The sequence below is a fragment of the Penaeus vannamei genome, chromosome 2 (genome assembly GCF_042767895.1).
Source record: "Penaeus vannamei isolate JL-2024 chromosome 2, ASM4276789v1, whole genome shotgun sequence".
Lineage (NCBI taxonomy): Eukaryota > Metazoa > Arthropoda > Malacostraca > Decapoda > Penaeidae > Penaeus > Penaeus vannamei.
In genome coordinates this window covers 6,648,645-6,661,144 of record NC_091550.1, presented here as the reverse complement: position 1 = coordinate 6,661,144, position 12,500 = coordinate 6,648,645, and the positions used below count along the sequence as shown (strand labels likewise).

Genomic DNA, 12,500 nt, shown 5'->3' with positions numbered 1-12,500 from the left:
AAGAGAAGGGGGAATGGTGGAACGGATGGGGGAAGGAGAGAGGGAAGGAAAGAAGACAGAATGAATGCAGAAAAAAGGAGGGATATTATGATCAGTTATGGAAGATGGAATAATGCACTGGCCGCATTTGATATTCATGATATCAAATGTGGCCAGAGCATTCTTCCATCTTTCATTGAATACACCTCAAGTTATCTGATTTAGGATTTGAACTGCTCTTTCTATATATATTGAGTGCCTGCGGGGAGTGTGTGCAAAACCTCCCAATCCTTACTCATGTATGAGTAGATAGGTAATGTCTATGGATGCTAGTAAGCTCCTAATTGCACACTTCTTTTGTTGCGTCGTGTATCAGTGCATAGAGTGCCTGTCTTGTGATTTCTTTGCAATGGCGGAGGGGGTTCGAATCCCAGTCAGAGAGGTTATAAATTCATGATCACAGTTATGTCCTCCCCTTCACAAAATTCTATATTAAAAATCAGAAACTACCTCCTGTGTTAAAAGGTTGAGGATCTGCATGTGGCTATCTCCCATTGACACTTTTTACTCACTGTCAATATCCCATGAAATATCTCATGGAAATCCTAACTAATCAGCAATATGTTCTGAAAATTTGCAGAACCAGTGCTAAAATCAGTGTAATAACTACAACTCCAAATTGCCTTCAAATATGCACAAAAGATACAAATTGTACATTGCAGCAATATTATATCTAAAGGAAAACAACACATATTTAATATCTAACATGATACTACAATTAGTATAAATATCCTATTTCTGAAACCAGTCAAACAAAGCACTATTTAAACCCTATTCTTTGCTTGAATAAACAGGTGTCCTGAGTCTACTTGGTGCAGCAATATTCCCACTAGGCTGGGATTCATTCCGAGTGAGATCTATGTGCGGTGATGATGCAGGATTTTATTACCCAAGTGCATGTACAGTAGGTATGTATTCAACATTAGTCTGTATATTGTGATGGCTACCAGTTTGGTTATCAAATGATTGACCTATATGTGCCCTTTCTTTCTATACTTCCAGTCTGAAGAAAAATCATACATTTATAACCGACCATAGTTTTAAAATGAAATGTGTAATCTGCATTTTTCATGTAACTAATTTTACTTTCATTCATACAAAAAAGTAACCATATATTTTTTTTCTAGGATGGGCCATGTATGCAGTGCTGGGAGGAAGCTTAGGATTACTACTGTGTACCTGTCTTGCAACATTTTCTGCCAAATCAACAGCAACCGATAGAGTTTCTAATGAAATTGCAAAAGGAAATCAAGTTGTTTGTCTTATTTAAATAAAGCTGTGTGTTATTATGTGTAGTGTTTTTTCAGTGTTGACATACTTGTTACTTATTAATGCTTTAACATCTTTTAAGACAAAGATAGTTTCCCTTATCAACAGAATATCATTACTCATCAGAGCACTGATAAACAAATTTGGCATGTTATGGGAATCTCATTTAAACAACTTTTTATTGCATGTGTTATTACATGCGCATTAAGAAATACGCATCAACACTATTTTTTCACTTTCTAATCTTGGGATTTATGGAAGTGATGTGTTAATGAAACAGATCAAACTTATTTCCATACTATGCTATAGCTATGATGAATAACAGTAATTTGGTTGACAATTAAAGAATGATCTACAGAATTTTCTGTCAAAATTAAAACTTTCAGCATACATCAGTAACTTACTTGTATGCATATTTAGCCTGGACAATATTGTTGGCTTTCCATTTTCTCATGTTATAGGCTTTTCAATCAACTGGTTGCTATATTGTTACAAACAATTATACTATCAATTATGAAGATATAATGTATTCCCAGTACCAAAGTAGGGTCAAACAATATTTACTTCACTTTTGCATTCAGGTACCACACATGTGATTGATATGTATAATCATTCTTATTCAAGTACAAATGGTATAAATTATCAAAACACAGGATAACAAAAATGAACTGCAAATTATCCCAGCACAAACATACCCAGTGAAATGATTATCCATGACTTATGTATAGTTATTTACCATTAAAGTTATTTCTGTATATCAAATGATTTGCTTCCCTGTATATTGGGTGTTCATATTATCACCTTTTAATATTTCAATGAACTTTATCGTTTCAGAAGTTAAACTTAACATTATGTCTACTTAACTTTTGGCTTACTGGTACTTAATTATTTTCCAAGTAACACGGTATACTGAAGCACATCCTTCTTCTACAGATTAACTTTAATTTTGCAGTGTAGCATATTCTTTACCAGTATCTGGTTAAGTTTTATAACCTTACATTCCTCTTGCATTTTCTTATGCTGTACTTATGCTAATAAACTAAGTGTATTAATGAAATCTTTCTCTATACCTATATTATTAAAAAGACAATCTATATCTTTTTATATTTCTTGTGAGAATAATTACAGTACTTAATAATGATAAATGAATTTATTCAATTCAGTGGTTTCATGTAACAGAGGGATGTCTTTAAAGAGTCTGATATGTCCTTGAACCTCTACATTTCTCTTTTTTTCCCTTATTTTCCGGCAATTTCTTCAAAAACTTTTAGTATTCAGTGGAACATATTCTTCTGAGCATGCATTATGAAATTATTCATTCTCTCTGATCACACAATGCAATTTCTTTGATTTTCATTATCTAATATAAGATATGACATATCAGGTATCAATGCATTTTTTTGCTATTACTACTAAAGCCATTCTACGTTAATAGTCACTGAACATTTGCACTTGATAATCTATATATACACATTTTTTTATGACTACTACTACTGCTACAGTTTTAACAAGTATCCTTTCAATTTATTCAAAATGATTTACTTGTCACTAGAGAACAGTCACTGAAATACCTAATGAACACCCCAGGAAATACACATAGGGGACTATATGATTTTACTTGACAGTCAACAAGAGGGTAAATGAGTGAGGCATACAAAGAATCAGCTTTATTGCTTTGGTTGCTGATTAATAAAAAGAAAAGTAAAAATAAAAGCAATTCATGATTGATGGACAAAATCTCACAAATACAACTATTTCACAAAAGAAGTGAAACAAACTTCCAATTTCCCATCAAAGCTGAAATCTGAGTTTAAATTACAACCATTGGCTTGATCTTAAAAACTTATGTACGATGAGGCCTCTCCCTACAACTAGTTTTGTGTCCATGCCAATCCTGAAGTGAAAAAACACAAGTTATCATCTATACAGAGCTCTGCAAACCTGAGAAATAGGCAAGTCACACACAGGAGGCACACCATACTCCTCGACCCTTGGATAATCTTCCTCTCTCATGGCCATATTATCTGTAATATTTCTAATGTCATGGGGAGGAAGAGCCAGGATCAGGTTGAGGGAGGGGTATATGAAGAAGACGAATATCAATACAAGTGTTATGATGACGCTAGGGAAGGCGAGTGCCCAGTAAGGCTGGGGGATGTACGTTAGTCCAAGTGCTGCCAGGTAGCTATGGGGAATGAGAGCCCAAGCCAGGTAGCTAATAATACCAGCCCAGCCCAGGAGGTACAAGACAAAGCCATAATAGGAGCGGCCTGGAGATGGTGCTGGAGTGTGCTCACCCATGTTCCTCCGTTTCTTCCTGATATGTGCTGGATATTCTCCTAAAGGGATGGACCAGGCTCAGGTCCTGATAATGTCCAAAATATATTTGTCTTTTTCTCTCCTTTTCTCAGGCTTTTTAGATAGTTATCTATATGCACTATCCAAATCTTGCTATGAATACCATTCAGACAAAATCCAGAATAGTTCTTTCACTCTTATTCAATCACTGAAATTACACAAACAATAAATTCAAAAAAATTATATCCTAACAAAAGATAACAGTTATTAAAAAATTAATGATCACAGCAGAAAATCTTCAAGTCTACTTTTCCACAAAATAATATGATGAAGAAAAATCACACACACATTTTCTTTGACTGCTGTACTGGAGGTCCAAACTGGTCAATTGTTTTTGTCACTAAGTTCAGAAGATCCATAAATGAACACACAGCTGATCTGAGCTGCCGGACATCAACAGATCGAATTTCTCTGAAAAAAAAAAGGAAGTAAATAAGTTAAGTGCAAAGTTTTTTATGGTTGAAAATCAAGAATGAATCACTAAACCTACGATGGACTAGGAATATGGTAGTAATAAATCTTGGTGCTGGGTATATACACTGCCAACTATAATTTTGTTTTATAAATATGGTTACACATAGATGGCTCTACAAGCACTTGGCTTAAATAAAATAAATAAATAAAAATCAAGGCAGACTGGGCACTTGTGCATAAGCCTTCCTGGTGTCAATGGTTTAATAACAACAATCAGTGAAAGGAAAGACAAATAAAAGGTTTGGATTGTCTCTTGTCAGAAAATACTAGTTTATTTATACAAAGAAAAAAGGACAGAAAGAGAGAGAGAAAAAAACAAGGGAATGTTTTTTTAATCCATTTATCTCACATAGCACTTGGCTTGTTTTCTGAACTCTAAGCAAAAATTGTAGTCTTTCTTCTTGAAGGTTGGTTCCTGACTCTACTATGCTGCTTATAACCAGTCCCGAAGGCAATATATGTCAATCAGGATGTCAATTTCAGGGAAAAATATGAAGAATAAGAACACAAGGGAGACAGTATGTGAGAAAGAAGATTCACAAAAACCATAAGAAATGAGAGAAAAAAAATATATATATATATTTGAGACATTCACAACTTCTACTAAACCTTTATCAACTTACACACATAGAATATTATCCTTAAGGGCAAAGGTTTTCTTTGACCCTCCTCTTCTAGGCTCCGGGTCAACCTGCAAAGAATTCCTTGCTATTTCTGCTTCTCGACTACTGTTGAATGGTACTTCAAATTTTCTGTGTAGCAAGTTAAGGAACATTATAACATAGTCTTTAAAACTGAAGATCATTATGAGGTATCAATAAGAATAAAAAATACTGATACATACACAAAATGAAAGAAGAAAATACTGAATATTTATTAATCTGGAGAAAAGTAACTTCATGGAATAATGATTAATAAATCTTATAAGTAACTCTAATGTTTCTTTTTGATGTTCAAATGCAATTATCAAAATGATTTTTGCAATAATTTATACAAATCTGGTAACTGCTTGTTGGGCTGAGAAGCACTATCTGATACATGACACCTTCCCATAACTCTGTATCAAGTTCTAATTAACTTGGACTACGTCATGGATAATCTAATACAATCCAACCTAACTGAACCTATATACATCCCTAACTGAAGAGTGGCTTTTCCATCCTTTGAATATTACAAATGCAAGGACTGCAATACGTACTTGTGGTAACGTAAAAAAAAAAATACATAATGCTTCATATCAGTTTAAATATTTCCTTGGACAAGACAAGGGCATATGACTAGACTGCCAACATAAAATGCAGACCTGTAAGAATGAGTTACCATAGAAGTGGGAAATACAAAGACTAATGTCGTAGATGAACACGACTTAACATGCCAGCTCTCATGACTCTTTATACAGAACTAACATAGTAGTAAAGATACTTCATGCATAATCCTGTAGCATATGGAATCATATTAAACATGTAGGTCCTGGAAATAATTCCCAGCATGCAACCATATTTCCCTATTGGGCCTATGAGATGCAATACAAAAGGTATGACACTAGTACAATAAAGATAATTATCAGCACCAACCATGTGTAATGCTGATTCATAAAATACATCATTTTTACAAGCTTAAAATTGCAATATGCAGGTATCTGTATATCTATATATATCATTGCTATGCTGTAAGTCATCGTTCAGCATTTTGGATGAAATGTGTTTACCATTTACAATGCTGATTTTGGAGGCTGGGATAAGCAATCATGCTTGTCCTTCTCATCCATTTTTGAGGCTAGATCAATAGAATGAGATGACGTCACATTATGATACTTTTTGGCAATCATAAAATAGTTAGTTGATAATTTTAGGGCACTTTTTGTTATCATTAGAGGTAATTTTTTGTTTGACAGCTGCTTATAAGTTACATATGCATTGGAGTAATAGCAAGATGTGTTTATCGTAAAAGCAGCAGTATAATAAAACAGTTCATGATAACTGTGGATATCATTGCAATCTGGATAATAAAATCTTTGGAGTCTTCCAAACGTGGCCTCCTCTCGGTGATCTGTACACGCTACCCAAGAAGAAACATTACAAACATGACATAAACAGTCAGCTCTGTGTCAAGGATAGTTCATTTTAGCCTTCAGCATAACACAGGCATCGGGGGATATTAGCAGTCAAAATAACACTTGGAGCCATACATTTACGAAACATGACTGTAAGAACAGTCAACTGCATTTAGCTATAACGAGCAAGAAAAATTAACTCCTTATTGGCAGCCTATCATATTCTATTACAACTGACAGTCATTTGGTTGTAGACAATTGATTCTTTACCTATGTCACAACTGATTCTTTTCTTAGGTAACTTAAAGGATTCAAAATAAGAAAACCACAATTCATTTGACTCCCATGACAAAGACAGTCACTTGAATTGTAAGGCAATTCTACAAAACAGTTCAGCCTAATCAATCATGAAAATTTTGGTATCAATGGATTCCTCTCATTCTCTGCTATCCAAGTAAATTGAAATCATTGTGTGGAAACCCTAAACCCCTACATTCTTGGCCCCGATAGCAGGGGAGGGCATGAAAGGCACCAGGACAATAACGGGCCAAAACATAAATATAAACAAAATGTTACCTTTCTGTTTTATACATGGGGTTGTGCCTCCTGCAACACCTCCATGGGGGCCTACCACCCCCGGCTCTTGCCCAGGACAGCAAAGAATCTTCCACATATTCACGGTAGGAGACAGCTTTGGACAGATTCACCATCAGGTGCTCCTGCATGGCTGTTGAACACTCTCTCCTGCTGTGAGTACACAGAGGATTCTTTGTATTTCGTTACGGGGTGTTGGTGTGTCACACAGCCCACCGCATTAGACAATATAGTGACTGATTTTGTGTATATTATACATATTTTACCACACAATTTCTCTGGTAACTTTCATGCCCTCCCCTGCAATCATGGCCAAGACTATCAGTAATGGGGAGGTTTCCACCAGACTTTAAAGAATTTTTCTTGCGCAGGGAATATTTTGTTTCTCATGTATGAAAAACATAATTTTGTTTACATTTGTGCAGACGTATCTGGGGACGGTATGATGAAACAAGTGTGTGGAAAAGTCAAAAGAATTTTAAGCGTGGAAGATGATTCTAAAAAGATCTAAGTGTATGCGGAAAGTTACCCAAGAACTACATCTGCAGGGATAGCATTTGACCAAACTCTATAATCTGGGGTTTCCATGCAATAATCTTTGTATATTTGAGTGTTAGAGAGCAAGAGGAATCCATCGAAACCAAAATTGTTGTGACCCATTAAGCAGAACTATTCAATAAAATTGCCAATTGTATTTATCAATTGTACTTTAGGAGCTGATAATCATATCAAACTGATAGAATGCACAAAATGTTACTGTGTCAGTGGCTCGGGTAAGAAATATGTCATGGGCAGGTCTAAATCTCTTGCCCGTGGGAACCTAAACGGGTTAAACCACCTTGGAAGTCGGAATGAGTTGACCGTATTTTTCTAGACCTTGCTGTGAGTATCACCTTCTATCAGTTGATAAAACACCATATAGCATATCCTCCAGTGCCACTAGTAGTTCCGAGCTGCGATGTGGATCTTATGCAGAGGAATACACCATAATTGCACTATAATAGAGCTGCGGTAAATATCGACTTCGAAAAGGATACGCTACTGCAGGCAATTCTTTACTTGCTGACACTTCATTATCTTCGTCCGAGTCCATATAATCATCCTGCACACCGTTGTCTTCTACGTTTTCATCCATGGCATTTAGTATTACAGTTGCTATTATAATATAAAACTGCAGTTAGTACATAAACTACTCTTGCTCAAATACCATGCAAGAACGTGCGGCTTGCGTGGTGTGTTTAGGAAGGTTCGTTTGTTTACATGAAAAACGAGCCTAAAATTTATTTGTCAACTTTATCAGTTTTTCAGAGAAAAAATAAATGGATGTTCGCAGAGTATACTTCTTTTTTATGAGATTTGTTACCTAAAATATTTATTAGCTAGAAATTTCTATGAATATTGCTCACGTTCATCTAGAGATCATTATATTTTCAAATTTGATCGTTTCCGTGATAACCAATTGAACTTTAGTTTTCCTCCCATATGAATTATATTTTGTAGCATATATACAAGGTATCATAAGTATTCATAAAAAAATATTTTTTTGCCAAACAATCGACAAGCTAAACAGAATTATAATTTCTCCGTGAGTTACCATCAATAAATAAAAAAATATTTTGATAAAATTATGAAGTATTCTATGAAGGACATATGTTCAAAATCGAAACAGAAAATCCTCAAGAGATGCTGAACAGACGTGGATAATTTGCTAGTAGACGTTGCAGATGTTTTCAACAATGACGTCAAAGACCAAAGTGACCAATCACACTACAGATATACCCTAGTGATGACGTCATAATCAGTGCTATCCAATCCGATCATACAAGTTTTTCAGAGTGACGTCAAGCTCGCAGCCGACCAATCCTTTCTCAGTTTTCAATAACTCTCGACCGAGGGAGAAGGTCTGGATGAGAGTCTGTGCTATCGCTCTCAGTTAACACACCTCGACTGCCCTTGCGTCCACTCAAGATGGGTATTTTGATCGCCAAGTTGTGGAGCCTCTTCGGCAATGAAGGTAAGGCCTGGAGAAGCTCTGTGCTCTTGGCAGACGCTGAAACGAAAGCCAAGGGAGAGCTTTAAAAATTTCACACCCTTGGAGTAGGCCTAAAGACATCTGTTCTGTTGTTTTGATTATGGAAATGGATATTGACGGGGAGGGTGTAGGCCTCTATTTCTTCGATAGATGTGCCTAGCCAAGAGGGAATCGCGGGTTAGATAATTTGCGTGAAGGTTAGATGACGAAACCGTGTCTGCCACAAGTCGAGTCTCTTTTGACAGCTTATCAGTGAAGAAAATGCATTTAATTACTCAGAGATATTAAACTCGTGTTATATCCCTTGATACTGCAGTTTAGCTGAATTAATGATTTGATGCTGATTAGGTCTTCTAGCGTGCTTGAAGAGTATATTTTGTTTTTGTCATTGTTTTTTTCTATATTTTTTTTTCTGAGGGAAATTCTGGTTCAATAAAGTTGATGAAAATGATAATTTGAACATAAATTCTAGTTTCCTAAATTGTATACACAGCTAATTGGAAATCTTCACTACCTTGATCTATTTCTCCGTATTTAAAAAAAGGAAAACACAGACAAAACACAAAGCAAATTTTTAATTACTTGGGTAGTCATGTATGTCAAGGTTGGGCACTGAAATTGAGGCCAAAATCTTTGTTCTTTTGGACCATATCCTCTTGTTGTCACCTCTGTTGAAATGTACGAGTCATACCCCTTCTTTTATGCCAGTCTTTGTGTCGTTATTAACAGATATACTTCTTTCATTGAGTATTTATTTAAAAGGGTAGCAGATTCGTTATTATAGATTTTGCCTATTAATTTTGGGATGAGCACATCATGTGGAGCGCTGTTAAGTGTTAATATCCGAAAAGTCTGCTCCAAATTACATCCAGCAACATTAGAAATGAGTGACTTAACCAAACTGTCAAGACTAGGCTAATGCTAAAAAGGAGTTCTTATGTGAGGCAAGGTCAAGTGGAGACAAGTCAGATTTGCCAAGGTACAATAGTGCCACTTTACTCTTAGGTAGCAGCTGAAAGGTAAACAGGTTTTCGGAATCAGTAGATGAATTAACTTGTCTATGATTTAGTTGTTGCAGATTGAAAATGAAGGCGTTATGGAATAAGTAAGCTTAGTAGATTGTGAAGGTATTACTGTGGTTTATGTGCCTATGGCTTTTTGGCAGGGGCCAACAGACCCCCTCAAAGTATATTCTCGTAGGATGGAGCTTTGACTGATTCCTTCTTTGATAATGATAGGCAAGGGAAGCCGACAAATTGTTCATGTAATAATTACGATCAGGTGGTGAAAGGTTGCTCCTAACTTGTTTTTTTTTAATTATCAAGAGTAGGATTGCATCAAGCATCTCTATGGTTTTTCACTTTGTGTTCTTTAAAAAACTTACAACCCTCCAGCATATATGTACTGCCTATTCATTTGATGATAAAGCACTAGTGATCTGTTGCTCGTTTTTCTCAGAATTCATGGTTGAACAGCATAGAGGCTGCAATTGCAGGAAACATTCAGAATATCAATATTGTTTGCACTAGTATTCTTTATTTCTCTGCATTTTCAGGAAGTTGTGTCCTGGATAGTTATGATGTTTTTGTTTATTCTAAAAGTTGAATTACTTGTTTTCATTTTACAACAATATCAGAAAAAAAACACTAAAAATGTTGATTCCTTATCCTGTTAACCTTGTACTATGTGCATGTCTGAAACCTATTTTTGCAGTAGAAGAAACTTGAGTCCATCTTGATCTGGGTTGTCTAATTTTATTGTGATAATTTAGAAGCTAAATTATGAAATTATCAATTGCAAGTTAACTCTGGATGCGTAATTTGTCTCCAAACTCAATTTTAACATCATGCATTAGCAAATTGAAGATTCTGCTTGATAATAATTAATTCACTAAAATTATTGATCAACAGATGCTTTATAAGTTCTTAATACATAGAAGACAATACTGTTGTATACACCATCAGCATATAGATGTTTACAAATACAAATAGGAACACATTAGGTGAGTAAAAGCAATGGCTGTAGAAATATAATTTTCGTGGGATTCTGCTTTTGTTTTTTAAATCTGTGGGTAACTAGCAGTAGTTTACAAGATATTTTACTTTGCCTTTCAAGGCAGGATTTTTTCCTTGCTCATTGTAAAGCATGTATTTTCTTCGAATCCATGTAATTTAAACCTTGGTGTGATCTTAGATACCTATACACCTATGGGGCTGAGGCAATGCAAACAAATATCCACTATGTTTGTTATGGCAAGATACAGCTTGTAGACCTCCCAGGTCATTGCAAATAAGCAACTAGTTTAATTTCATATCATGCCAGAATGTATTTAGCAAAGGTTTGTTAGAACCTTGACAGGCTTGGAGGCTGTGGCAGTTTGTGGAGGTGTGTTATTTACATTCACTGAAGATAAAAAATCATAATATTTAGGAAACTTTGTGGATCCTGTTTTTTTTGTAAATCCTTGGCGACTTAAATAATTATCTTGCATGGCAAAGATCACAGAAAATAGTCTTTTACTACCTCTGCACCTATTAACACACAGATTGGTCAACAAACCACCTTCATGTATATTCTGTCCTACGTCTATCATAACAGAATATATGTCGTGGAGGGTTTGTGGCATTTATCAAGGCACAAAGTGTTTAGTCTACAGCACTGCTTGATGTGGTCCTATGCTTAAGATTTCTCAATCATTTCTAAAATATGAGAACATTTATTTCATTTTTTCATCTCTATCAGAATTATGTATTTCTGATATAGATTTAATGATGGAAATGTTGATTATATGTCCTGCTTTTTGGAATCATACATTTTTATTCATAACTTTTCTACATTAGTCCCAACAATCTTTTTAATTCAAGAGATATGTGACTATTTTGAAAACAAGCAAAAACAAGTTGTCAGTTTTTGTTATATTTCATTCCAATGAACTGATCTAGCCTGTTTGGGTTTGTAGTATGTATCCTTTGGAAGATTATTATCATGTGCTGAAAATTGTCTTTTTATACTAATGCTGACCAGCTAAGGGTTATGTAAAACATGCAAAGGTTTTTAGATTATGGCACAGATGCTTTTTGTGGTGGCATGGAATTGGTAACAAGTGGATGTCCTCTTAGTATCCTTGGAGTTCTTTTTAAGTGAACAGAGAAACATATGGCTGAAGCAAGGATTATACTCTAGCATGATAATTGACACAAGGAACCTGTATTACGTAAATTGATTTTTTTTTTTTTTTTTTTTTTTTTTTTTTAGAATTTTTCGGTATTTCTAAACTAAGGGCACAGTGATATAGTGCTTTGTTTGTTAGAGGAGTATGTTTTTTATAATCTAATCCACAGAGATCATTATCTGGCATATTGTCTGAACTCTTTATCTTGGTCATTGGCAGGTTTGTTTTACATAATATTCAATTTATCCACTTCTAATGTTGTTTCAACTCTGACCCTGAAAAAAGGATAATTCAAAATTTGTTTCAAGTGATTTGACATTTCAAAAACACAATTTGAATAAGTGTCTGTATACAGTGAAGAAGGTTTTAGATCATAGAGTATATGTCTGTTATTGACTACTAAGGTAAATGTTTGGAAGTGCAATGGTTATCAGACTTTTTATTTTACCTGTTTAGCAATATTATGTCTTATCAATTACCTATGTAATCACTATAGTCACCTTAATAGC

At 34.9% G+C, this 12,500-nt stretch overlaps 3 protein-coding genes across 4 annotated transcripts in view; 1 reads left to right on the top strand and 2 right to left on the bottom strand.

Annotated features, from left to right (window-relative positions):
• LOC113823655 (LHFPL tetraspan subfamily member 2a protein) overlaps positions 1-2,360 on the top strand; it is a gene marked incomplete at its 5' end in the record, with an annotated part of 9,001 nt that extends 6,641 nt beyond the window's left edge. The window contains 2 exon segments of the mRNA XM_070129435.1: positions 834-947; positions 1,167-2,360. Of these exon segments, the coding sequence (XP_069985536.1) occupies positions 834-947; positions 1,167-1,309 (257 nt within the window).
• Positions 2,361-2,960: 600 nt separating this feature from the next.
• Positions 2,961-8,056, bottom strand: Tcs6 (Threonyl-carbamoyl synthesis 6). 2 transcript variants are annotated; one of them, XM_027376328.2, is made up of 4 exons: positions 7,825-8,056; positions 4,764-4,892; positions 3,955-4,077; positions 2,961-3,814 (listed from the first exon to the last, which is right to left on the bottom strand). In XM_027376328.2, the coding sequence occupies exons 1-4, from the start codon at positions 7,920-7,922 to the stop codon at positions 3,808-3,810; spliced, it is 357 nt and encodes a 118-aa protein (XP_027232129.1). In that variant the 5' UTR covers positions 7,923-8,056; the 3' UTR covers positions 2,961-3,807. The 2 variants fall into 2 exon arrangements, with proteins under 2 accessions (XP_027232129.1, XP_027232128.1); XM_027376327.2 differs by having other exon boundaries at positions 2,961-4,077.
• PIG-P (phosphatidylinositol glycan anchor biosynthesis class P) lies at positions 3,100-3,609 on the bottom strand. Its single transcript, XM_070135342.1, has 2 exons — positions 3,250-3,609; positions 3,100-3,105 (listed from the first exon to the last, which is right to left on the bottom strand). Exons 1-2 carry the CDS (start codon positions 3,607-3,609, stop codon positions 3,100-3,102), a joined length of 366 nt encoding a protein of 121 aa, XP_069991443.1.
• Positions 8,057-12,500: the final 4,444 nt, after the last annotated feature.